The sequence below is a fragment of the Chiroxiphia lanceolata genome, chromosome 1 (genome assembly GCF_009829145.1).
Source record: "Chiroxiphia lanceolata isolate bChiLan1 chromosome 1, bChiLan1.pri, whole genome shotgun sequence".
NCBI classification, from domain to species: domain Eukaryota; kingdom Metazoa; phylum Chordata; class Aves; order Passeriformes; family Pipridae; genus Chiroxiphia; species Chiroxiphia lanceolata.
In genome coordinates this window covers 3348675-3373745 of record NC_045637.1, presented here as the reverse complement: position 1 = coordinate 3373745, position 25071 = coordinate 3348675, and the positions used below count along the sequence as shown (strand labels likewise).

Below are 25071 nucleotides of genomic sequence, written 5' to 3'. Positions count from 1 at the left end.
GGGTTGTTCAGCCTCGAGCAGAGACACTGAGAGGGGATGTCCCCCACATCTGTCCATATGTGCAGGGAGGGGGCAGAGGATGGACCAGGCTCTGCTCAGGGGGGGCCAGCAATGGGACAAGAGGGAATGGGTAGGACATGATGCCCAGGAAGTTCCATCTGAATATGAGAAGAACTTCTTTGCTATGCAGTGACCCAGCACTGGAACAGGTTGCCCAGGGATGTTATGGAGTCTCCCTCCGTGGAGAAATTCCAGAACTGTCTGGACACAACCCTGTGCCATGTGCTTTGGGATGACCCTGCTGGAGCAGGGAGGTTGGACCAGATGACCCACTGTGGTCCCTTCCAACCTCACTCACTTCGTGATTTCCATGACCCATCATTCCACTGAGGAGAGAACACAAACCTTGAGCTGAGACACAAAAGCATGAAAAAATTACACAAGCAGCAGTGGCAGTCAAAGACCTTCAAGAGGAGATAGCTGGTCTTTCCTTGTCCCCATCCTGCATCTTCTGGAGCATCCATCACTTGCCACAAGCAAGTAATCATTGCTCCATCACTACAGGGCTTAAAATTCACAGCCTACGTCCAAAGGCCACTTTGACATGGGAAGACACTGTTGCTTTACCCACCTCAGACCTCTGGCAAGGACAGTTTGGGAGAAAAACACTGAAAAGAAAAACTTCTCTGACAGATTGATTTGTAGTGACCATTAGAAGCTGTTCAGGCGTGTGAGGGGATACTCCAAGGGCCTCTCTAAGCAGGGAAGGCGGTCAAAAGCAGATGAATTTATCATCATTGGAGAGTTCTGCGGTTCATCCCCAGCTTTTGTCATTTATCACAGGGATGTCATATATCTGGAGCTCTGGGATTCTTAAGGGTGAGATCTGTCACATAAATACAGTTACTAATGCGGCGACTGTATTATACAGTTAAATGCAAATGTTGCAATCTGGCAAACCATTTTTCCTGCCAAACCTAGAAGGTTTTTCCTGTCAGGAATTGATGGAAGCAGCGATAAATAGAGGATAGATAAAGTTAATCCGACTGCTTTGAGTTGAACAGGGAAGGTATTACTTTGAAGGGTTTAACATATTAGCGGAATCAAAACGACATTTCAAAATATTTATGGAAATAATTTTCTTTTTTTTTTTAAGCTTATACAAGCATTATAACAAAACCATATAAAATATTATTAAATCCTACCCTTAATTAAACATGCTGACACTTAAAAGCTTCTGTCTGATTTACTTGAACAAATCTTCTTTCAGTAAATTATGACTTTAAAATATTTTTCTGCTCTGAATGAATCCGCATACCAGAGGAATTAAAACCTTTTTAACAGAAGCTTTAAAAAAAAAAAAATGTTTAAACTATACCTCCAACTTATCAAACATAATGGTAAAACAGGGAATGAAAAAGGAAACAATACACACAAATGCTAAAAATTAACTGAGAAAAAAAGCTTTTATTGTTTCATGTCTATTCAGAAAAGTTGAGGGTATGGATTCATTCACCTCTGCAGCAGGTTGGTGAGTCTCCAAGGCATAAGGATAACCATTTATCCTCCCTGGAGCCCACAGAGGAACTAGGAATGTGCAAAGATCACTTTAGTCCAGCTCAGGCACAAATGATCCCACAATTCTCCCCGAAAAGCCAAGGGTTACTGCATTTCTTGGTGTAATATGAGTTAGGTAGGAAGGAACTGAGTTGTCTTAATCATTCACTCTGAAGGGAAACTCCCTCATTTGATTCAGGGGTGATTCAGGTGTCACTTGAGATGTCCTGGTGTGCCACCATACCTAACACTGCCATTTCAGAAGTGAAAGGACAAATCCTGTGTCAAAGCTGCCAAACCCACACGTCTCACACCCCTTGGGGCATCTCAATATCCTCAAGAGTAGCAGATCCTGCAGCCTAGAAAGTAAATCATATCCTGGGCTGCATTAAAAGAAGTGTGGTCAGCAGGGTGAGGGAGCAGGTTCTTCCCCTCTACTCTGCCCTTGTACACCTGGAGCAGTGTCCAGTTCTGGGACCCCCAACCCCAGAAGGGTGTGGAGCTGTTGGAGTGAGTCCAGAGGAGACCACAAAGATACTCAGAGGGATGGAGAACCTCTGCTATGGGGAGACGCTGAGAGCTGGGGGTGTTCACCTGGAAAAGAGAAGGCTCCAGGGAGACCTCAGAGCCCCTTCCAGTGCCTAAAGGGGATCCAGGAGAGCTGGAGAGGGACTTTGGACAAGGGCCTGGAGTGGCAGGACAAGGGGGAATGGATTCACACTGAGAGAAGGCAGGTGTAGCTTTGATATAAGAAGAAATTCTTTCCCTGGCACAGGTTGCTCAAAGAAGCTGCAGCTGCCCCATCCCTTGTGTCCAGGGCCAGGTTGGAGAGGGCTTGGGACAACCTGGTCTAGTGGAAGGTGTCCCTGCCCCTGGCAGGGCAGGGGTGGAACCATACAGTGTCTAAGGTCCCTTCCAACCCAAACCATTCCATGATTCTATGGCCTTATCGGGGTGAGCCGAATCCTGACAGACACCACAGACTGAGATGACACAGGCACCCACTTTAGGTGTCTTATCCATCAGAAGGTGTGAACAACCTGTGCCACACAAACCTCACAGCTCAGTCCAGTCCATCTTAAAATTACCGGTTATACCCTGAATGTCAGTGTTTCAGAAGTGCTTCTACAAATCCAGCAAAGCTCCTCAGATTGAGCCTGAGAGCTCGTTGCCACAGTTTAATTGACTCTTGCTGTTCAAAGTGGCTTCAAGCTTGTCCAGGGATGCTTCTCTTCCCAAAAGCATGCCAAACTGACAATACTTCACCGTAAGTATCCAGTGATTTTAGGGTTATATGGTGGCAAAATAAACTTATGAAGTGCTTTTACTCATCACTCAAAAAATTTTCAGGTGATGTGGCACATTTCCCGGGGAAGGGTGTGGAAGATGGAATTCCCTTTAATTCCAGCAAAGAATACAGCATTTTAGCATTCTGTATTTTAGCAGACCTTGCATGCCTAGGGAAAATACATGTCTTATGAGGTTAATTTTTGTCCAAAACACATGTAAGAGCAGCAATACAAAAGCTCTTCCAGAACAGTTGAACTTGTCTCACCCTGAAGCAGCTCAGTTCTCAAACTGAGCTTTCCTATGTGGAAAATACTTTGAAACTCCTTTGTGGCCATAGGAATTCTTTTCCATGCCCCATCTTATCCAGGATTGTGCATCAATTCAATGAGAAAAGCAGCTTTATCTTCTCACACTGTACAGATATAGAGCCGAGGACTCTCTCAGGTGCAGGAAAAAATCCCACGTATTTCAATAATGTTCACTTTTCAAAAAAAATTAATGCCAATGGGAGAAGGGAGGCAAAAGCTAAAAGGCTTTTTTCTCAAATCAGGAGAAATCAACACATTTTTTAGTAAATCTCATCAGTGCTAAAAGCCCCAAAAATATCCTTCTCATAACTCCTCCTTAAACAGGGAAATGCTTCTACCACTGACTCGTAAAGCATCCAAAAGTGCCACAGAGTGAAGACTCTTGGGCTACATCCCAGACCCACCCAGAAGTGGGTAATAAGCTGTGATGGAGTCACTGCCCTACTGCTCTTGACCTTGCAGTGAGACAAGGTCAAACGTGCAGTAAGGAATCAAACTCCTCACTGAGGTGAGCGATGCAGGAAGCCTGGTTTGGAGAGCATGGATTGCTGCCATGGCCAACCGGCCTCCATGGAAAGGACATCAAGGCCCCTTCGTGCCACTTAAAGCTCAGTCTCATGGTTTCCAGGTAGCCAACAAGTGCTACTTGCAGCCTGCATGGCCACTTCTCTTGAGATCACAATGAGACAGGGTCAGGTTGTGAAAAAATGAAAGCTTTTGGGTTTTATTTTCCTCTTCTATCATACTCCTCAGAGGGCATTGTCCAGGTTACAGGGATGCTTTCGTTTCCAGCCATTTTGTGGAGGATGTTGGGAGATTAACCAGGCATATGACTCACAAGAAAAGAGACTGGTTTTCACTGTCAGTGCTCGATGTGGGCATTTAATTTGATTGGCCTAAATTAAAAGCCAGTTACCTTCAGTGCCTAATGTTGGAGAACCCCCTCATCCCAGAAAACAAACCAGTTGATTTTTCCTGCAAAATAAGCATTCTTAACATGCTGTTTGCAGCCAAGCACCACTGGAGAAAGCTGTTGGCATTGCTTCCTGGCCTTAGCTCCTCATCCCAGCTCCAAACACCTTCTTTCCTTTTGCTCCCATTCTCTCCCTGGATTAACAGGGGTCAGTTGCATTCAGCCAACTGCATTTTATGGACATTCATGTTTCACTTGCCAGGACATCCAGCTCCAAGCACGGGGCACACAAGGATTTGTGCTGGCTCTGGGCAGAACTTAGACCAAGATCATCCACAGTTGGGTCTCCTATACACCCTGCTCACCTCAGCAGCCAAGTCTGTCTCTCTGACTGGAGCTGGCATTCCACTGGGGATTAACTCTCCCGGATTCACTCGCCACAGATACAACCCTTATTCCGAATGACTCAGCTCTCAAAAGGAGAGAAACCATTTCAGAAAAGGGAATAGCCCAGTTTGACAGTCAGAAACCTGCCCCCATCTGATGCCTTTGTGAGTCCTGTGCTGAAGAGGCAGAAAGTCTGGGTGAATTTGAAAAGGAATCAGGTAACATTGTTTTTATTGTGTTTTAGCAGGACCCTGAAGCCAGATAAGCAAACAAGCAGAATACAGACCATAGCAGCTGAATGTCCTGTGTGGCAGGATCACCATTAATCCCTATTCCCAAATACTCTGCCTCCCCTCATCTGCATAACAGCCTCATTTTAGGCAGAGTAAGAGTCACTTAATAAGGAAGTAGAAATAGTGGCAGTTTTACTATTTAGATACCCACAAACATCATCGTTTCCCTAATAGCCAAGGCTATAAACCCACCAAATGCTCACTCCCTGCTCCCATCTCCCAAGTTAGAGGGTGTTCAAGGAGAAACATGCATCAACCTGTGAAGGAAAGGGGTCAAGTGGCAAAGGAGGAAGATTAAGCCATGATTTGCAGCTGGGCAAGCAGAAAACGCTGCCCCAAAGGTCTCACCTGAAGAGCTGACCCCCCTGAGCAGAGATATATCAGCTCTGCCAGCTCTGTGATTCATGGGGTGCTGCTTTCTGCTGGTGCAGCTCTCAGGAGAAACAGAGATTCCTGTAGAGCACTCAAGGCTGTTTGCCTGGAAGAGGGGGCAATGGAAGGACACCTCAGTTTTAGGAGAGGATTGAAGGGAAAAGAGCTGCTGGTCCTCCTCTGCAGAGCACCCTGGAACTGTTTGTTCTGGAGATACAACAAACCAAATAGGAGGAACCAGGAGAGACCTGCTGGAGAATGGGGAGAAGGGATGAAGCAGGAGGCAGCTGGAGGAATTCTGGGGCTGATAAGAAGAGTAGGCAAGCATGTTTAAAGTAAAAATAAGCTGCACTCAACTACCTGGACAATTAATGATAACTAATGATAAAAATAATTAGTGCAATTAGTGCCTCATTGGTGCCTATTTATGTAACTGCTCAGGAAAGAAGGAAATTATCTAACCATGGTTTTGGAGTGCTCTGAAGAGTCAAGGAATTGATTCTTAAATTAAAAAAAAAGAGTAATTTAGGAGAGCAAACATAATAGCTGTGTGATACAAGACTTTCCTGGGCTAAGGATCTCCACTGATTAAGGTGGTTTGAGCTGCAAATAATTTTGTCCATGTAAACATCTCTCCTGATTACATCGATCTCCACAGACTGACTTTGTACTCCTGCATCCTCTCCAACCCACTAAATTTACTTTCAAATCTTCTGACTATTATTACTATTACTATTTTTAACCCTCTGGTTTGCAAAACAGACTAGATGTGAATTAGGGCAGATCTGATGCCCTGAGGAAACCAATGGAGAGAGAGAGAGACTGAAAACCAGTCTGAGAGTTTATATTGCATAGAGAAGGTCAATCAGGTCCATCAGGCAAATTACAGTTGTGTAAAGGCAATATAAAGAAATAAACCCCAAATTCCCCTTTCTTCAAAGCCAAATCTCAGCAGGAACTTCAGTTATATACAGGAAATCAGAGCCACATCCTAAACACTTGATTTTTGCATGAAAGCTGCATTAAGGGAGGCATCTTTAATAAACTGGGCTACATTTGGAAGAACCCATTTAATTCTCTAATTAGCATGCGTGCAATGAAAGCCAACTGTGCGTGTTTGTGTGTGCACAGCTCTGGGAGAGGGGGTTTAATGAACTGGAGCTACTGCAACTGCAACTGAAGTTTCATTTTGTCAGTGTTGTGATGCTGGGATGCAGCTTTCGACCCCACAACACACTTTTCCACCTATAAAATATCCTCTTGCCTGTTCTTTTTTTTTTTTTTTTCCATGGAGTCATAGAATGATTTTGGCTGGAAGGGACCTTAAAGATCATCCAGTTCCAACCCACTGCCATGGGCAGGGACACCTTCCACTATCCCAAGGGTTGCTCCAAGCCCAATGATTCTGTATAATCACTGCTTTGCAAGAACTAGAACATCCCTGGGTTATCCATGCTGCTTTTATCCCAAATCCAAAACAGCCTCCTGCTCACCACTACGAGGAAAATCAACTCCATCCCAGCCCAAACCACCACAGCATCCTACTCTGGCTTCACTTTAAAATCAAATAAAAAAAAACCCAACAACAAAAAAAGATAACAACCAATAAAAAAATAACACAGCCAGACCCACAGAAAGCCCTTTCACTGTGGGTCATCTTTTTCTTTATCTACCACCATTCTCTGCCACCTGAAACCAGCACAAGCAAAGTTTTACAGGATCAATACACATCCTACCACCATTAATCACCAACAGAAACAAAAAAAAAAAAGAAGTGAGCCTGACAAAAAAATGCCATAAAAGGGCTGAAGAAAAGGTGAGAATAGATGAGGGAAAAAAATGAAAAGGCTGGGACAAAGAAAGACTTGCAGCAATTTAAAATAAACTCACAGTCCATCCTGCAGCTCTTGAGTATCGTTTGAGGTCCCCAGAGATCGAAGACTTCTTTCCAGAGAGGTCACTGTCAACAGCACAGAAAGAAAAGATAAAGGAACAGGACACTTTTCCAGAGAAAAAAAATACTGGATTTTAGTTCAGTTGTTTGTCTGGTAATTTTTTATTTTTTTTTCTTAATACAATGAAGTATTTGAACAAGTAACCCATGAGACAAAGGGGACACCATCCAGCAACAGCCATTACAACAGAATGGATAAACTGAGTTCCCTGGATGCATAAACGGTGAATCCATGAATCTGTGCCACGACATGATGGAATATGATCCCTCGTAAGAGCAAGAAAACCTCCATCCCATGGACCTTGCACAGCTCTCTGACTCTTCCAGCCTTGGGATGGCACAGAGCTGTGCATGGAGCATCTCCAGCTGGAAAAGTGCCCCCAGTGAAGATGCAAGAAATTGCATAATAACTATTTATTGCTCTGAATAAAAATTAAGAGGCAGAACATTGATGTTCACTCCAATATTTTCCTCCTTCTTGTTCGAGACCTTAGCACTCAAAATCTTTTCTATTTCTATTTTCTTTTCTATTTCTATTCTAAAACAGAGCCCTTTGCTGTGATCATCTCTTGTGTTGGAGAAATATTTGGGCTTTCCCATCAGGAGAGGAGGATACTCTATCCTAAGGACACCAGGAAGGTGGAAATATGGTTTGCTTTGCTTTTAATGTCTGTGTGTGTATATATAAAAGTAACAGAAAACTAGGAGTACAGTTGTCTTTTTACACCCTTGAATTTCACTGTCTCAAATTCACTTTCAAATTAAAAACAGGTCACTACTTCTGGACTTAGCACAGCAAGTATGAAAAGCATCTGAAGATTTTCCACAATGAAACATGTTAAATAAATTACATTCTTGATATTTACATGTGGGATTTTTCTCAGGATGCTCCCAGTTGTAAAAACTCATCACCCGTTATCAGTCACGCTTCAGTATTTAAGGAAAGAAAGAAGAGCAGATTAGAAACATGGCTCAATTATTTCGGCAGAAATTTAAGAAATCCTCTGTTTTAATGACTCTGCAGACTTGGACTTGGCCTGTAACTTTGAACAAGTCACTTAATTATATTTCCACTGACAGACCAAATCCTCTCTTCTCTTTTGGGTTCCACTGGCTTGACACCAAAAGTCACTAAATAGCACAAAAAATAACTAATGTGCCTGAAGAACATGAATATTCAAACAACCCTTGAATACGACCATATATTTCTACCCCAAATGCTAGATCTCCATAACAGATTTCAGTGCAGAGTTTGAAGATTCAGTAAGATAAAGCCCCAAGAAATTGCCTATAACTGAGCTAATAATTATTCTTCTTTGCAGGAAGCACAATATTTTAAAGAATAAATTGGAATTTTTCACTAATAACCATTTGCTTCTGTAGAAGAACAGATCTGATCCTGCAGAGATCTCATGGATATTAGAATTCCTTCTCTTCCCCTCTCTGCAATCCTAAAAACCCAATCTCCCATGCAATCTATAAGCCCTCCATTTCAAATACAAAATTTTGCATCAACTAAAAATACTTCTGGGCCCTTGGAAACAAAGCAGAATGTGGTCCTTGGAGAATGGACAGCAAGTCAAGGTAAAGAAAGGATTTGTGTGGACACTGAATTTGTAAGAACGTGTTAATGTCATGTGTGCAACTCTAGAAGGAAAAACAGCAGCTGGAGCACCCATGACCTTCCCCAACCTGGCCTGCAAAAATCAGGACAATTCAAAGTGAATTTTGCTACCACCTGTTTTGGAGAAGATTGGAGTAGGAAACAGCTTTTCTACTGTAAAACACTTTTCAAAACTTCACACACATGCCATTTTATGCTGAGGTAAATTCATGAGCTATCAGATTTGTTAAGGATTTTGGAAAATGTACATAAAAGGAAAAGAATCTGAGACATGAATGCAAGAGACGAGGAAAGTACTTGTCAGTCAGGTGAGAAAATGACTCAGGTTTAAGTCCCTATCCAATAATTTTACCCAATATTCCAGTTTGAACATAGTATTTATGCACTTACGTAAAGGTCAGTCATCCTAAAATAACAAGATGGGCTCTTTGGAGCAGTCAGAGGTCACCATTTGATGTAGCTCTTACCTGGAAAATAGCAGGACTAAGACTCCTGAGTCTCAGGAAAACCACCCATGGTCTGGGCTGCATCAAAACAGGAGTGGCCAGTGGATCAAGGGAGGTGATTCTCCCCCTCCACTCTCCTGCCAGGAGACCCCACCTGGAACACTGTGACCACCTCTGGGACCTGCTGGAGCAAGTCCAGAGGTGGCAACGAGGATGCTCCGAGAGCTGGAGCCCCTGTCCTATGGAGACAGGCTGAGGGAGCTGGGGTTCCTCAGCCTGGAGAAAAGAAGGCTCCAGGGAGACCTTGGAGCCCCTTCTAGTGCCTGAAGGGGCTCCAAGAGAGATGGAGAGAGTCTTTTTAGCAGGGTCTGCAGCAACAGGACAAGGGCTAATGGCTTAAATTAAGGGGCAAGGGCAGGTTTAAATCAGGTTTCAGGAATAAATTCTTGGCTATGAGGGTGGTGATTAGAACAGGTTGCCCAGAGAAGCTGCACCATCCCTGGAAGTGTCCAAGGCCATTTTGGACAGGGCTTTGACCATGCTGGTCTAGTGGAAGATGTCCTTGTCCATGGCAGGGGGGTTGGAGCAAGATGATCTTTCAGGCCGTTTCCAACCCAAGCCATTCTATGATTCTGCAATTAAATCTGAGCTATTTTGAGCTAAATCTAAACTGCTTTGACCATGAATCACCTTATCAAAATCTGTGTGCTGGATGTGGAAAATCCCTCTCAATTTACCAGTTCTGACCATGTGAACAGTAGCTCTACCAGAGAATCAAAACATCAAGCTGTGCTGGGAAGACGCTGTGAAGCCACTGTTAAAACAGGTATCTTATTTTAAAAGCCTTGTACTCTTCATTTTTAACAGGCACACGCTGGTCCTGCATGATGAGGCACATCCAGAAGGTATCACTGCTGTTGGAACTGCCCTAATTTACAGAACCTGAGGGTTTCAATCCTTTAAATCAATGGGGGATAAGAAAGCATTGTGAGATGGCAAAGGAGACTCCATCACACCTGAGCTCAGTCTTTAAGATCAAGGTAATGTGCATGGCACCAGCCTGTTACGTGCAGTCATTAATGAGCAAGTGGCAGGAATTAGAGAGGGAAGAGACTCATTAGAGCACTCAGGTTCTCCATCTGGCCAGAATAGGTCTGATTCCTTCAGTATATCCTCCACTGATCAGACAGGATGCACCAAAGCAACCCCATTTAGGAGTGTTATTTATTTTACTTATTTATAAGGCACTTAGTGAGAGGTAGCTAAAAGCTGTACACTGAACAAAATGCAAAACCTTGACAAAAATATACAGAAAAAAAAGGCCATAAATAAGACAATTTCAGCCAACATTTTGGCTTCTTTTTGTGTCCTAATAGGAAAAAAATCAACTAAATTAAATAACTCATGAAAATTACGAAAGTCAAAGCAACTATCAAACAACCTGGTTTAGTGGAAGGTGGCCCTGCCCATGGCAGGGGCGTTGAAACTAGGTGATCTTTAAGGTCCCTTCCAACCTAAACCATTCTGTGACCCTATGAACCTATGAACCTTCCCTATGGTCAACAGGGACAGCCCCAAAAGATTTAGAGAAAGAAAGCAGATGCAAAGAATAGGAAAAATCTCCCTCTACTCCTTCACACTTCTGTAAGAGGTGGCATTAAAAAATGTCTACAATGCTCATGACCTGGTAGGAGAGTGATCCAGTAGCACATAAAGAGAACCAGCTCTCCTGACTAAGATTTTTATTCAACACACGAGGAAGATTTCCATTTTCACAGTAGAAAAAGGGAGCAGGAATCATTTATGTGTGAGATCAGCCCCGACCAGCTCAGGGCTGTAAAAATCCCCCTTGGTCAGGAAGCAAGTCCTAAAGTGCCCAAAAAGGATTTATATCATCCCAAAGGCTCAGAACTCTGTAAAAAAAGAATAAGGAGAGCAAAGAGGGACAAAGCACATGGTGTTTATTACCTGTGCAGTGTTACTCAATAAAATTCAATGGTGCTTTAAAATCCAGGTACGAAGTTGACTTCTTGTTTCATTAAAAATAGTCACTCCTCAAAGGTAGAAAAAAATATTACTGAGATTGCCCACAACCTGGAATTTTTGGAAGCTAAGCAACAGAAGCATAACATGGGCAACTTGGGACATCTTGGAACAGCCTGATCCAGGGAAAGGGTGGAGTCACAATCCCTGGAAGTGTTTGAAAATGGGTTGACATGGTTTAGAGGGTTTGGTGGCATTCAGTCAAAGGTTGGACTTGGTGATCTTGGAGGTCTTTTTCAACCTCAATGATTCTATGATTCCATGACCTTTAGTATCCCAGGAGGGAGAATAACCTTCCAGGTGCATGGTTTGGTCTCCAAACACGATGGGGAACCTGAAAAACCCCAGAGAGGCCGGGGCAAGGCAGGAAAAGAAGGAAAAGAAGAGCTGTGATGGGATTTATGCAGCTTGTAGGATGTTCAACACACCATGCCCAGCACAGGAGGAGTAAAACCCCTCATTTGGTATAGGGTAGAAAGCATCATGGGTATTCTTCCCCATTTTCTAACCCTAAAAGTTTCTTTCTCTAAAGTGGCTTAGCTGTGCCAAATCTTAGCATCCCTCTCCTTTAAAGCTCTATCCACTTTTTGAGGAAAGACTATAAAAACCACACATATAAACTGAATGGAACTGACTTTATCAGACAAAAAATAATACGGGTGGTGAACAGAGCAACAACAGTGAAGTATCTTATGGGCATTTCTTCAACCTGAAAGCACTTTAAAAGGCATTATAAATTCATAGATTCATAGATTTTAAAGGCCAGAGAGAGTAATTCTGATTATCCAATCTGATTTCCTCCCATAAAACTTTGTCCTATCACTCCTACATCAAGACTCCAGACTGCAGCTGGACTAAAGTATATCTTATAAAAAGATATTTGAATCTTGATTTAAAGGTTCGAAGCAAAGCCAAATCCATCAGGTCCCCTCCATAAGCAGCTCTAATGGCCAGTTATCATCATTCAGAAAGATTGAATTTGTCCAGCTTTAACTCCTATCTCCTGATCTCCTTCTGTGTGAGAACCTTAGATTAATGAGTCCTTTGCTATTTATGTGATGTCTTTCTTCCTACAGAGGTACTTACACACGACGAGTGAGTCCTGTCAGATGTCTCACACAGAAATTTGGACGGCACGGATTTTAAAGACACAGTTGTGTCTCCATTTTTGCAAAGTAGTTTTAAGTATTTTAAGTACAGGCATTGTCATTGCCTGCTTCACAGAGCACTCAACTCAGGCAACTCTTAGCAGAAAACGCATCATCACCATCTCAAGAGGAGTAACAAAGACCAAGAGAGGTTGTTCAAACCCTAATTGAATGGATTAATGCAATTCTAACAAAGAATGAAAAGAGAAATTGGGTTGTGGCATTTTAAAAAAAAAGATGTGCCACTCATCTTGAGGTGTTATCAGGATAAACTCCACGACAGTAGGAGTTTTGATTACAGAAGAGACATATCAAGTCAGGCTTAACCTGGCTGGTTTGGATAATAGTTGGTGTCTGTAACAGCACACACAGGCTCACAGGCAGGCTGCAAAACTTCAGACTGAGCCCTCAGTTTGGAGCAGAAGTTACTGCCATACATCACTACCACTGCCAAATTAAACCTATTAGTGCTGGAGCAACCAAATTTGATGCTACTGCAGGTATTTCTGTGAGTTCTGGTGTGGTTGTTCACCCACCTGCAAGCCAAGTACCCGTGGTCACAGCTGGGAAGTTCAAGCTCCCACAGGGGCCATAATCCCTTGTTTACATGGGATGTGTGTCACCAACAGAAGGGTCACAAAACCCTTGTAGTCATGGAAAAATCGGTGCTGGAATTTTCCTGGCAGTTAGAGCATACACAACTCCTCTAAAGAAGAGATGACTATGTTTTAGAAGTTTTGCTTGCTATCCTTCTTCTAACAAGGATCCCTTGCTGCAAGGACTGGGGCTCTGCCCCTGGGACACACTGGGGCATCATTACACAAACAAGGAGGCACTAAAATCCTCTCCCTACACCAAGGCCAGGCCTTTCTGCCACCCAGTCCCTACAGACACGGAACAGAACAGACACAGGTGGTGTCCAGCTGATTCCAAAGCAACTTCAAGGTCTTTTGTAAAATCAGTACCAATAAGTTTTGATTCCTGTCTGACATTAGTGTATTTTAGAACTGGGGTACCATGACATCAACTTCCATTCAGCAATGTTAGTTTGCATCCGTCTGCAAGATAAATTCCTCCAGCCTAATCCAACAAAACTGATGAGCCAGACTTGTCTCCAAAGAAGGGAAGCACTCTGCATCTCCAGGGCCTGGGGATCCAGGAGCAGGAGTAGCATCTCTGCTCAGTCTACAGAGTGAAGAATAACAGTAGAGTCTCAGTGTTGGTGTTTTTATAAGGGAGATGGATGTTCTGCAAGCTCACAAGACAGGCTCTGAACACAGCAGTGCTGCAGCATATTAGAAAATAAGTCTAGCTTGTTCCACCTTTCTGCACTCTAACTCCCCATTGTAACAGATGACACAATTAAAAATAGAAAAGGATGTGGTATCAGCAAGGATTGGGATATATCTGTGCCTGTTTAATGGAACATATGGTGGAATATTTTTACATCTTATAAAGGACTGTGTATTGGACATGTGCTGCTGCTCGGGAGATGCAGCAGCAGAAAAGCTGCATTAATATTTGCTCTGTGACAAGAGGAGCTGCCACACACCCTGTACAGGAGTCATCAGCAGGACAGCACACAACTGACTGGGAAACCTTTCATTATACGCACCATTGGAGTTAATTCGGAACACGTTGGCTGAAGTCTCCTGAAAAAGCTCCTGCAGTTCGCTGGGATCAATCTGGGTGGCTGTGGAGACAAAAACAGAAGAGATATTTTAATACTGGAGGCCACTGATCACTTTGAAAGGGGGATGGGCCTTTGAAGGGGGGTGCAGGTTCCTCTTTGCTGCAGAAATTTAGCCCAGGGAGGGTGGTTTGCTGTAGTTTTACACAGTGTCTGACTGTGGAACTTGCACTGGACTCGCAGATCAGCCCCTCAGGACAGTGAAGATGCTGCTGCAACACGGTGGATAGGGGAGACTGAGACAGCATTTGTAGGAATTATTAGCAACTGGAACTCAGTTATCAAGTGGGAATATCAGAACCCCAACTGAATGAGAAACCACAATCACAACATCACTTAACCATCACTTCCCAGAGCAGGAGGGTAAGTGAGTGGCTCCTACCTGCATGAAAAGGGAAGAAGCAGCAAGCAGAGCACAGCTGCTCCATGGGCTGAAAACTTGTGGGACTTTTAACCCTTGAGAGATGCTCCTCATCTTCCTATTTCTTCCTGATAGCCCAACTGCAAAGGGCAATGAGTTAGTGCCAGGAATTGCTATTGATATTGCTGCTGTGTTTTTTGGGTTTTCTTTTAAGCTTCGTTTCTTCATTTTCCAACTTTAAACCCCCTTAAACTATCCCAAGCTTCTGCACAGCTTCACCACCTCCTGACAAGGAGTGATGTGAGGTTGGCCTGGGCTATACTGTAGAATCATAGACTCAGAGAATGGTTTGGGTTGGAAGGAACCATTTAGTTCCAATCCTCCAACCCCCCTACCATGGGCAGGGATACCTTCCACTAGACCAGGTTACTCTGAGCACCACCCAGCCTGACCTTGAACACTTCCAGGTATGGCCATCTACAGCTTCTCTGAGCAACCTGTGCCAGGGCCTCACCATCCTTATAGTAAAGAATTTCTTCCTAATATCTAATATAAACCTACACTCCTTCAGCTTAAGGCCATTAATTATGGTCATATTACACAGAAGGGATACACCACTTAAAGAAGGTTTAAACTGGTAGCTTTACAGAGCCCTATTCTGTTGCCCAGCTGTGTCAGCTTTTACAGGTTTCCCAGAAGCTGCTCTACCTGAAACTTTGGTCATATCCAAAAGTACCCCAGGGCTTGTACACCCGACACAGTACAGTGCCTTCAAACAGCCCCTGCTATCAGCAAGGTGCTCCTCTGAGACAAAGCATTAGAGAGACTCAAAGAAGAGCTATGATTCATATCTTCGTTTTTTATAACACACTCTGCATCCCTCAACCAGATTTCCCTAAGCTGTTAAAAAGCCACATGCCCAACCCATGCTTGGAAGAGCAGAAAGTCAGTGATGGAGCAAGGCAAAAACCCATGAAAATGGAATAAAATGAGAACCCCACTTGATGCACTGCTCAGGTTAGTCCTGAGGATGCGTCTCCTGGCACTTGAGGACAAGCTCCACATCCGAAGGCCAGATTTTCCACTGCTTCTCACACTCATGTGAGAGGGTTAAGCCCTGGAACAGCTGTAAATAAAGTCATGGATCAGCCTCTCAGGTTGACACAAATCCAGGGTATTAAATGGTGTTTAATCCAAATGCACAGGGGCTCATTGCTAGAGATTTTCCCACTCTTCCTGCAGTTCCTCCTAAATCAGCTGTCCCAGACACCCCTTTCCTTTGCTTTATAGAGTCTGTACAACACCAGAAATGAGCTGGAGCTCCCCCTTCCCCCAGGAATTTCACTTGTTACCAACAAGATCCAGCTCTCATTAAATCACTGGCAAAAGAGCAGTACAGGATAAGATTTTTACATCTTTACAGACAGTGATGACCCCCATTTCAGGAGGTTTTCCTTGGATTTTCAGGGTGCTGACATGCTGTGGGTTAGTTATGGGAATATGAGCAGCCAGGGCATGACTTCAGCTTGGCAGAATTTCCAGTTGCATGTGCTGAGAGGGCTGGGCCACACATTTTGTGACAGAGACTTTTTTAGATGGGTGGCAGGTTTTTTTAGCTGTTGTTTTTTTTTGAGGGGAGGGTTTTTTTTACCCCTTTATTTCCATTTTACCCCTTTATTTCCATTCTTTCCTTAGAAACAATGGATTTCCCTTAATGGATTTTTAGCCTGGTCCAGTGATCCTGGATCCATGTGCACTCAGGTGTTGAACAAATCCTCAGATGAACCATGAGGAACCAAACCAAGGGCTGGAAACTCCTTCAGATCGTCAATTATTGCATTAAACTTCCCAAAATAATGCACACTGCAGACTTCAATGTGTTTCCACATCAGGACACTCCTGTAGATTCACATCATCTATCGGTGTGGAGACATTTAAAATGCCCAAATTACCCCAAAAGTAAAGACGAAATATCCCAAATGTTGCAAAGGGTTGGAGAATCACCAATTTTATTCCAAGGACTGCCAGTTTTATTCCAAGGAATGCACACCTGCATTTTGGATTCCCTGTGACACCGTGAGAAAGAAACACTGAGCAACACTATGAGTCCAGAGTTGTTCCACGAAGTTAAAAACTATTCAGAAATTCAAGTGCTAATTTGGGAGGGTGAGATTTATTTAAATTATTGGTGGGATACCATTTTTCTCAACCTCTACCTCATTTCCCTAATAGAAAATAGGCAAAATTCAACAGGACAATGTGTGAGGATCGTACTGGAAACAATTTTTTAAGCCTCTGCATATTCATTTTAGCCAAATGCAAGAGGACTGTGAGATGACAAACTTCCCCTCAAAGACCTGAAATCTCAATCCATAAATATCTACCAGAGAGTACCATATCACCCCCACAACTCAGAAAAAAAGCAAATTAAATTTAAAAAAAAAAAAAAATCAGGCAGACAAACCTTTGGCCAGAATTTCCAAACAATTACTTGAAAACGCAATTCTTGGAGAACAGCTGAGAAAACCACACTGAATGTGGCTTCCAGTTCCCTGCCCCTGGGCTTTCATTTCATGCCACAGCACGTTGCCAGTTCTGGTTTCATTTTGTTTTTATTTTACAAAAGAAAACAAATAGTAACCAGGAGGTTGTTTTAACTACTCCAGTTTTGAGCTTCAACACATCAAGCCAAGATATTGTAGCTCCTCATGGAGGATTCAGCAGCTCAAGCAGACAAGCAAAACAATTTAAAAACAGTAGCAGAAAACAAAGTAAAAATGCATCTGTACTACCAAGCTAAGGAAGACAACTCAAGACTGGGAAGGAAAGTGAATATAAAGTACATTTGTGCCTAATAAAAAATTAAACATCTTTGATTACATCAAGTGAATACTAAAATACTATGATTCTCCAAGAAGGAGTATGAGGTTTCTGATGTGCATTAAATGCTGATATGCATTAAATACGTGTCCTGACACTATTAGAGTTCAGGGCCACAACTGGGAAGAAATGACTTTTATTTACACTGTGGGTCCTGGAAGTTGTGAAGGTTTTGCAGTGAATATGTTACAGAATCCCAATGCAAATCTTTCCTCCTTCACTTCCTTAACTGGACAGTTCCAAAAACATTTTTACAGGTTTTACATTTATTTTCCTCATTTGTTTTCCAGGAAAATCCCCTTGGCAGGAGATAGAACAACCCAACTTGCTCTGCTATCAGTTCAACCTTGTCCCCACCTAGCAAATAGTGACAACCTGTTATATTTATTGCAACTCATAGAAATCACAGAATGGTTTGGGTTGGAAGGGACCTTAAAGAGGTCATTCCAAGCCTCCCACCATGGGCAGGGACACTTTCCACTAGACCAGGTCACTCAACTCCCCATCCAACCAATTCCTAAAGCAGCAGCACCCAACAATGGTATTTATCTGCCCATTTAAATCTTATTCTGCCTACATAACTCTTATTTCTTTTGCTTGAGAAGCTACCCAGACACCCAGGTGGGCCCAAGAGATGGAAAGACGAGCTTGTCAATCCGTGCTCTGCCAAAGCAAAGTGTGTCAACACATGCCCTGGCCAACTGCAAGGGGAGATCTCAGGAGGGAAAGGGATTGTAAGAAGATAATTCAACTTGAGTGTGGTGACCTGACCACGACTGGACACCAGGTGCCCACCAAAGCAGCTCTGTCACTGCCCTTTTCAGCCAGACAGGAGGAGAAAATATGACAAAAGGTTTGTGGGTCAAGATAAGAACAGGGAAAGTAACTCAACAGTTACTGTCACAGGCAAAACAGACTTGACTTGGGGAAATAAAGTGAATTTATTACCAATCAAAACACAGTGTAGGATAATGAGAAATTTTCTTAAAACACATTCACCCCTCTCTTCTTCCTAAGCTCAACTTCACTCCAGATTTTCTCCACCTCCTCCCCTCCAGGGGTGATGGGACAGGGAATGAGGGCTGTAATCAGTCCATCACACATTGTGCTTCTTCCTCCTCTGGGAGACAATTCTTCCCACTCTTCCCCTGCTCCAGTGCTGGGTCCTACCCAAGGAGGCAGTTCTGCAGGAACTGCTCTATCATGAGTCCTTTCCACATGTCCTTTCCACGGGGTCAGTCCTTCAGGGCACCTTTGGGGTGATACCCCGTGGGGTCACAAGCCCTGCCTGAAGAACTGTTCCAGTGTGGGCTCCTCTCTCCACAGGTCCTGCCAGGAATCTGCTCCAGTTTGGGCTTCCCATGGGGTCACAGCTTTATTTGGGCATCCCCCTCCTCCTGTGTGGGGTCCTCTATGGGCTGCAGGAGGATCTCTGCTCCCCCATGGATCTCCATGTGCTGCAGGGGCACAGTTGCCCCACCATGGGCTGCCCCATGGGCTGCAGGGGAATCTCTGCTCCAGCACCTGGAGCACCTCCTGCCCCTCCTTCCTCATTGACTTGGGTGTCTGTAGGGCTGTTTCTCTCATATTCCCACTCCTCTCTCTTGGTTTCATGTAGGCAAATTCTGACACCTTCTCATGGAAAATACCCCTGCAGCCCCCCCAGCACCAAAGCCTTGCAACATAAACCCAACACAATGAGGTAGATCCTTCTCATAATCCATACTCCTGCAGTCCTGGAAAAACCTGTATTGCCAAGATAGACTCAGGAGGTGTTCTGGGGATGCTTTACCCCAGTAATTGCTTCCTCCAGGCAAAAATCAGTGACACTGCAGCAGGTTTAAATCTGCACATGCAGTACCATCTTAATGCCTTTCTGCTATGAGGAGGTGGAATCTTGACCTCTTTGCTACCTTCTTGCACTTTGGATCAATGCCAAAAAGAAAACAAACAAACAAACAAACAAAATCTGAATCATGAAATCATTTAAGTTGGAAAAGACCTTTAAGGTCAAGTCCAACCATTAGCCCAGCACTCCAAATCCATCACTAAACCCTGTGTCTAAGTAACATATCTACACATCCCCTAAATCCCTGCAGGGGTAGTGAGTCAATCACTTCCCTGGACAGCTCCTTCCAATGCTGGACAACTCTTTCAGTGAAGAAATATTCCTGATATCCAACACAACCTCCCCTGGCAAATCTTGAGGCCATTTGCTCTTGTCCTATCACTTGTTACTTGGGAGAAGAGACCAAACCCCACCTGGCTACAAACTCCCTTCAGGGAGCTGTAGACAGTGATTGAGAACCTTAAAAATCCATACAAGCCTTACACAGGGTTTTTGCCACCACTATTCTGGAGAACACTCAGAGTGGGCTGCTTTCCATGTTTCAGTGCAATTCTTTATTTATTCTTTATTTCTTTATATTTAATTCCTCACACTTCTGTCCACGGGAGACACTCAGGGTGAGGACTGACCACTCGTGGGATGTGGTGTCGGTGCTTGGAGCAAAACACAACACAGGAATCTGTTTGCTTCCTGCAGTCTTGATCAGGAGGGTGAAAATGCTTCTGATGCACGTGGGGCTCTCAGGTGCTGTGACAGCTCCAAGCACCACGGACAGCAGTTTTGGAAGGGAAAGGAGAAATCCCAGTAAGCTGCTGAGCAGGAATGTCTTTCAGTTCCTCTTCAAGACAAGCCAAATGCAAAACATGACCAGGCTTATAAGGTCTTGTCTCTAGTGATCTGGATCTAATTAATGCCCAAAGGGAATTGTAGAGGTCCAGGACAACACACGTGGTAAAGGCACCTACAGGAACATCCTTTTGCCTAATGTTAATGAAAACTGCCTGTGTTTGCCACGTTAATCTTCCCTGCCTATTAATTATTTCACACTAATTTGAAGCTCTTAATGGCTTTTTCTGCAGCCAGGTGAAGTCAGTTGCCTCCTTGAACTCAATTTTGCAGCAAACCCAACATAACTCAAAGCTCCAGAAAAGAAGAAGCAATATTTAAAGTAACTCCAATAAAAAGGAGGAGAAGAGGAAAATCCGGACAAGAATTTGATCTTTTTACTTACAGTACTTAATGTGGCGGTAGCAAAGCAACTCAGCACCTCAAAGTGTAATGTATTTATCTCAATAATTCTGTCTCTGTTCTGTTAAAGAAAGTCACAGATTTCTTGCATCTGAATCTCTCCTTTGAAAGCTTTAAGTGAAGTTACAGCATCACCCTTTGCAGAAGAAACTCCAAAGGAAGTTCCTTGGTATCCAAACTGCTCTTTTTTTTTTACCATGAGACACCTGCAAGGAGTAAAGAGCAGGTAGGGAGCAACCTACTCACTCTGATTTCAAACCATGCACCCCAAATCCTCAGTTTACCTCCACCAACATGGATTAAGTACCACTGCACCCAGCCCTGGGATCAATCCCTTCATAGCCCAGCTGAATGGATAAATCTCACCCATCCAGCACTTTGTTCCTTTTCCAGGACCACAGGAACCATTGCAAGGCTTCAATCCCTACCTTGAAGGTTTTTCATAGAATTATGTAAGAGAGTAACTCTTTATTGAAGATTATGATCCACAACCCATGTGCCTCTGGCACTGGGAAATGAACTCAAGGGTTCATCTCAAGGAAGAGATTGATTTCCAGCTGCTGGCCCAAGAGTAAGACATTTGCTCTGGAGCAAAATGGCAAATCCATGTCTTTATTCAGTTTTTCCAGAACAACTGACATAAAAATGAGAAGGTGGAGGAAGATGAAAGATGCAAAGGGAGAAAAAGAGTAAAGATAAAGGAGCAGATTGTCATGGGAAGATGAAAATGCTTAAGAAAAAGACAAGTAAGAACTGGTGGGTGCACAGACACCTACACCCACTCCAGATGAGTCCTTTAGCCACCAGTACTTCCCAGGGTGCTCCTCCCTGGGGACTCTGCTGTCTGATCCCATGTTCATACCAGCCCTTGGTCTCTTCCACTGCAAGAACAACGATTTGGTCTTCTGCTGCCTTTCCATTTCATACAAACCACAGGAACCTCATTTCTCCTCATCACCTCTGCTCTCCTGTTGAAACTGGTCAAAAAACCTTCAACAAGTACCAGGATAGAAGGGATTGGCCAAGAGCATGTTTGAACAAGACTCCTTTCCTCAAGGAAAAGAGCTTAAAATAGAAGGGGAAATGGAAGGGAATGAGAGAAGCAGCATCATGTCTAATGTTGCAAAGTCGCTCCCGGTATTCGAACGTAGGAGGTCTTTATTTCCTCCTGCTGAAGTCTGAGAGAAATAAGTGATAAAGGGAATGTAAGCAAAAATCACACTCATCAGGCAGCATGATTTTCATCAGCGTTGGAAAACGTGAGGCTGTTTCACATGGAAAGCTCTGAGGGTCTTTGCTGCAGATTTGGGCAGTGACTTGGACAAAAATCCTGAGTCTCCTTCACACAAAGATCACCAAGAGGGGGCAATGAGGAGATTCCATGTTAAAAATGACCTGGAGCTGGTGTTTGCACCAATCCTCTTCCCCTTCTCACACAGTGGAGTCAGTGTATTCTAGAACACAATTAGCTCTGGGTTAACTCAAGGTCTCTGTTTGTATTAACACTTATAAACTCCTGTTCATTCTTTTTTTAATCATCTTCCTGATTTGTCCAAGTTCTTTTGAACATACAAAATATTTTTTTTCCCCAGCTTTAGAAATGAAGCTTTACCTGAAGGTGTCTCAGGTGGAAGGACAGATTTCATCCCACCCATCTAAAAAGGAGATTGGATAAGTATTGAAGTACCTGCCTCCTTCTCGTCTCACCGAGAGAAAACCAAGAATCACAGAAACATAGAATATTCTGAGTTGGAAGGGACCCACAAGGATCATCAATGTCCAACTCCTGGCCTTGCACAAGACAACACCAAGAATCTCCTCATGTGCCTGAAGGTGTTGTCCAAATGCTCCTTGAGCTCTGGCAGCCTTGGTGCTGTGCCCACTGCTCTGGGGAGTGTGTTCAGTGCCCAACCACCCTCTGAGGGAAGAAGTATTTCCTAATATCCAACCTAAACCTCCCCTGACACAACTTCAGGCCATTTCTTCAGGTCTTATCACTGATCCCCACAGAGAAGAGATCAGTCTCTGCCCCTCCACTTCAGCCTCACCCTACAGAATTACCCTGCTCCCAACTTACTTCCCCACCAGACACACTTGAAGAAAAAATATCGAGAAAATCAATGAAAAAAACCCCTCCCATCTATTTAACAGCTCAGATTTTTTTCTTTGGAAGTCCTACCACAGCTATAGGAAGTTCACAAGAGGACACAGATATTTTATAATCCCTAAACCAAGCTAAATTCAGGGCCTAAACTCCATGAGCTTACCAAGGAGGTAAAGCAGGCAGGGAGAATCATTTCAGGTTGGTAAGGGTCCCACCTAGGCATGAATTTTTTTTCTTGGGCTCTCTGAAGCACTTTCAATACCTAAGCCTTTTTTCCAGACTCTGAGATTTGTGCTTTAATTACATGTTCCCAGAGGAAGTAACTGCAGTGTACAGTGTCCCCAGCACAAATGTTCCCGGTGGAGCTTGTAAGTTTTAACTGGAGCTCAGCATGGTTTTTCCTTGGAAAAGCCTTGGAAATAAAAATTAAAGAAGCTTACATATATATGCATACATGTTTCTGAGAGAATATTAAATACAGAGCCTATCCCAAGGAAAGTCTAAGATGCCAAGGAAAATGCTATTCAGGCAAAAGCTTCCCATGTAAGTGAGGTCCAGGGCAGTGGTACCAAACTCTGCAGTTTGGCAAGTGTCTGTGCTCTGATGGTATCAAAGGGACAGCCCAGTCATGGAGAATCATCCCTTGTGGAATTCAAGAATGTAAAGGATGAGCATTAACTTGCAGTGAAAGAAATTAGGGAAGACACAGAATTAAGGAACTCTCTCCTCCTCGACCTACCTGAGGAAGAGGGCTGCACACAATTTGTACACTTCCATTTCAATCAGCCAAGAGGCAAGTTTTTTTTAACTAAGCACTTGAAAGGAGCATGAAACCCAGGGGTGCCATATTCCCATCCTCCCCATGAGGGAAATCCCTCCCCATGCCATTCCAAACACAGCACCAAAACTCAGCCACAAAAATGCAAATCTGTGTATACTTAAGGAGGGCTTCCAGAAAAAAGGAAGCATAAGGAAATGTTGGAGATCAGTGAGGCACTGGAAAAGGTTGACCAGAGAAGATGTGGATGCCCCATCCCTGGAAGTGCTCAAGGAAAAACTGGATTGGGTCCTGAGAAACCTGGTCTAGTGGAAAATATTCCTGTCCCTGGAATGGGGTTTGGAATGAGATGATCTTTAAGGTTTCTCCCAACCCAACCATTCCGTGGGTCTATGACTAATTATTTTTTTTACAGTGCAATCAAGATTCAAAATGATCTGCTTTGTGCTATTTCTAAGATGTTTCATTCACTTTTGTTTCCTTCTCCAGCATGTCTGCTGGAAAACAAACTGCTGAAGAAGAAACCAGTGAGACTCTTTAGGTGTTAAACTAGTGCTGGAATCTTCTCAGCCCTGTAGGTCATCACCCTGTGTGGCCAGGACAGCCCAACTGCACACACTGCCAGGGTATTAGCTCCTGTAAAGGAGTCTGGGCGAGGAGATTTGCATCCATGAAAAATCATAGGATGGTTTGGGTTGGAAGGGACATTAAAGACCACCCAGTGCCAAGCCCACCTGCCATGGACAGAGAAATGTGTTGGCCACTCATTTTTCAGCTGGTCAAGTGGAGAATTCCTCCTTGGTGAGCACCACGTGGCACCTGTGGCCATGTGAGCAATAACAGCCCCTGCTCAAATTTGCTCCAGCTCTGAAGGTGGATTTTGTGACTGAACAGCAAAACCACGACCTAATCCTGGAGAGTCTGCATGTACAACCTTGATAAGGAGCAGAGAAATCCCAGACAGCATCAGCAACAGCATGAAAAAAGTTTCTGGCATAATTTGTCACCCAGAAGATGAGATACAGCACAAAATACAAGACAAACGGTGAGATGAAGCAGAGATGCTGCTTCCAACTGATGACTAGGAGGAAGATAGCCAACAAAACTCATGAGAAAAGTCCCAACAAACCAACAGACTTTGCTGAATTACTAGTCCAACAGTTTATTTTAATGTATTATGAACAAGTTCCCTGCTTTTGCAGGGCCACTGGGAATTTATCAGATTTTTTTCCCAGCACTGGGTGACAGTTTGTGCTTTTCAGTCTTTCCTTCTCAAGCTCGTTAGAGATGTTAAAAAGTGAACATCAGCCTGATATTCTCTATATCCACATTAAATCACACTGCTGCCAGAAAAACCTGTTCTTATCCTGCACTGCTTTCAGGTAGCAGTGAAAAAAAATAAAAACAACCAGCATGAAAACAAAAACAAAAAAAAACCACCACCTTCTAATTTCTACAACAAGAAAACAGCAGTTCTGGTTGATTTAGTAGAAGGAAATGTCAGAGACTCACAGTCTGTTACTAAAACAAAAGCCCATCAATTCATGGCTGCAACACAATGGTTAAAAGTGATTCAAAGGTCAGGAACGGCTGGCAGCCCCTGGAAAATGAGTTGGGGGGATTTTCAGCCCTGTTTCACCTGCTCAGATCTCTGTAAAATGATAAAGTAATTCAGAGAATCACTACTTTCACCACAAAGCCCCATAAGGGCTGAGGGGCTCTTGTCCAGACAGGACATTGGGAGAATGTTGATTTTCCATGTTGGTTAAATGCAAAATGGACTTAAAATTTCAAGCCAACCTTTAGGCAGAATAAGTGCAGAGTAG

The 25071-nt window shown here is 43.5% G+C and overlaps 1 protein-coding gene across 5 annotated transcripts in view; it reads right to left on the bottom strand.

Moving 5' to 3' along the window:
* TSNARE1 (t-SNARE domain containing 1) overlaps nucleotides 1-25071 on the bottom strand; it is a 472184-nt gene that overhangs the window by 300563 nt on the left and 146550 nt on the right. For all 5 annotated transcript variants that reach the window (XM_032688083.1, XM_032688116.1, XM_032688100.1 and 2 more), the window contains 2 exons: nucleotides 13951-14028; nucleotides 7011-7080 (listed from right to left, as the gene is read on the bottom strand). In XM_032688083.1, coding sequence (XP_032543974.1) covers nucleotides 7011-7080; nucleotides 13951-14028 — 148 coding nt within the window. The remainder of the gene's footprint in view (nucleotides 1-7010; nucleotides 7081-13950; nucleotides 14029-25071) is intronic.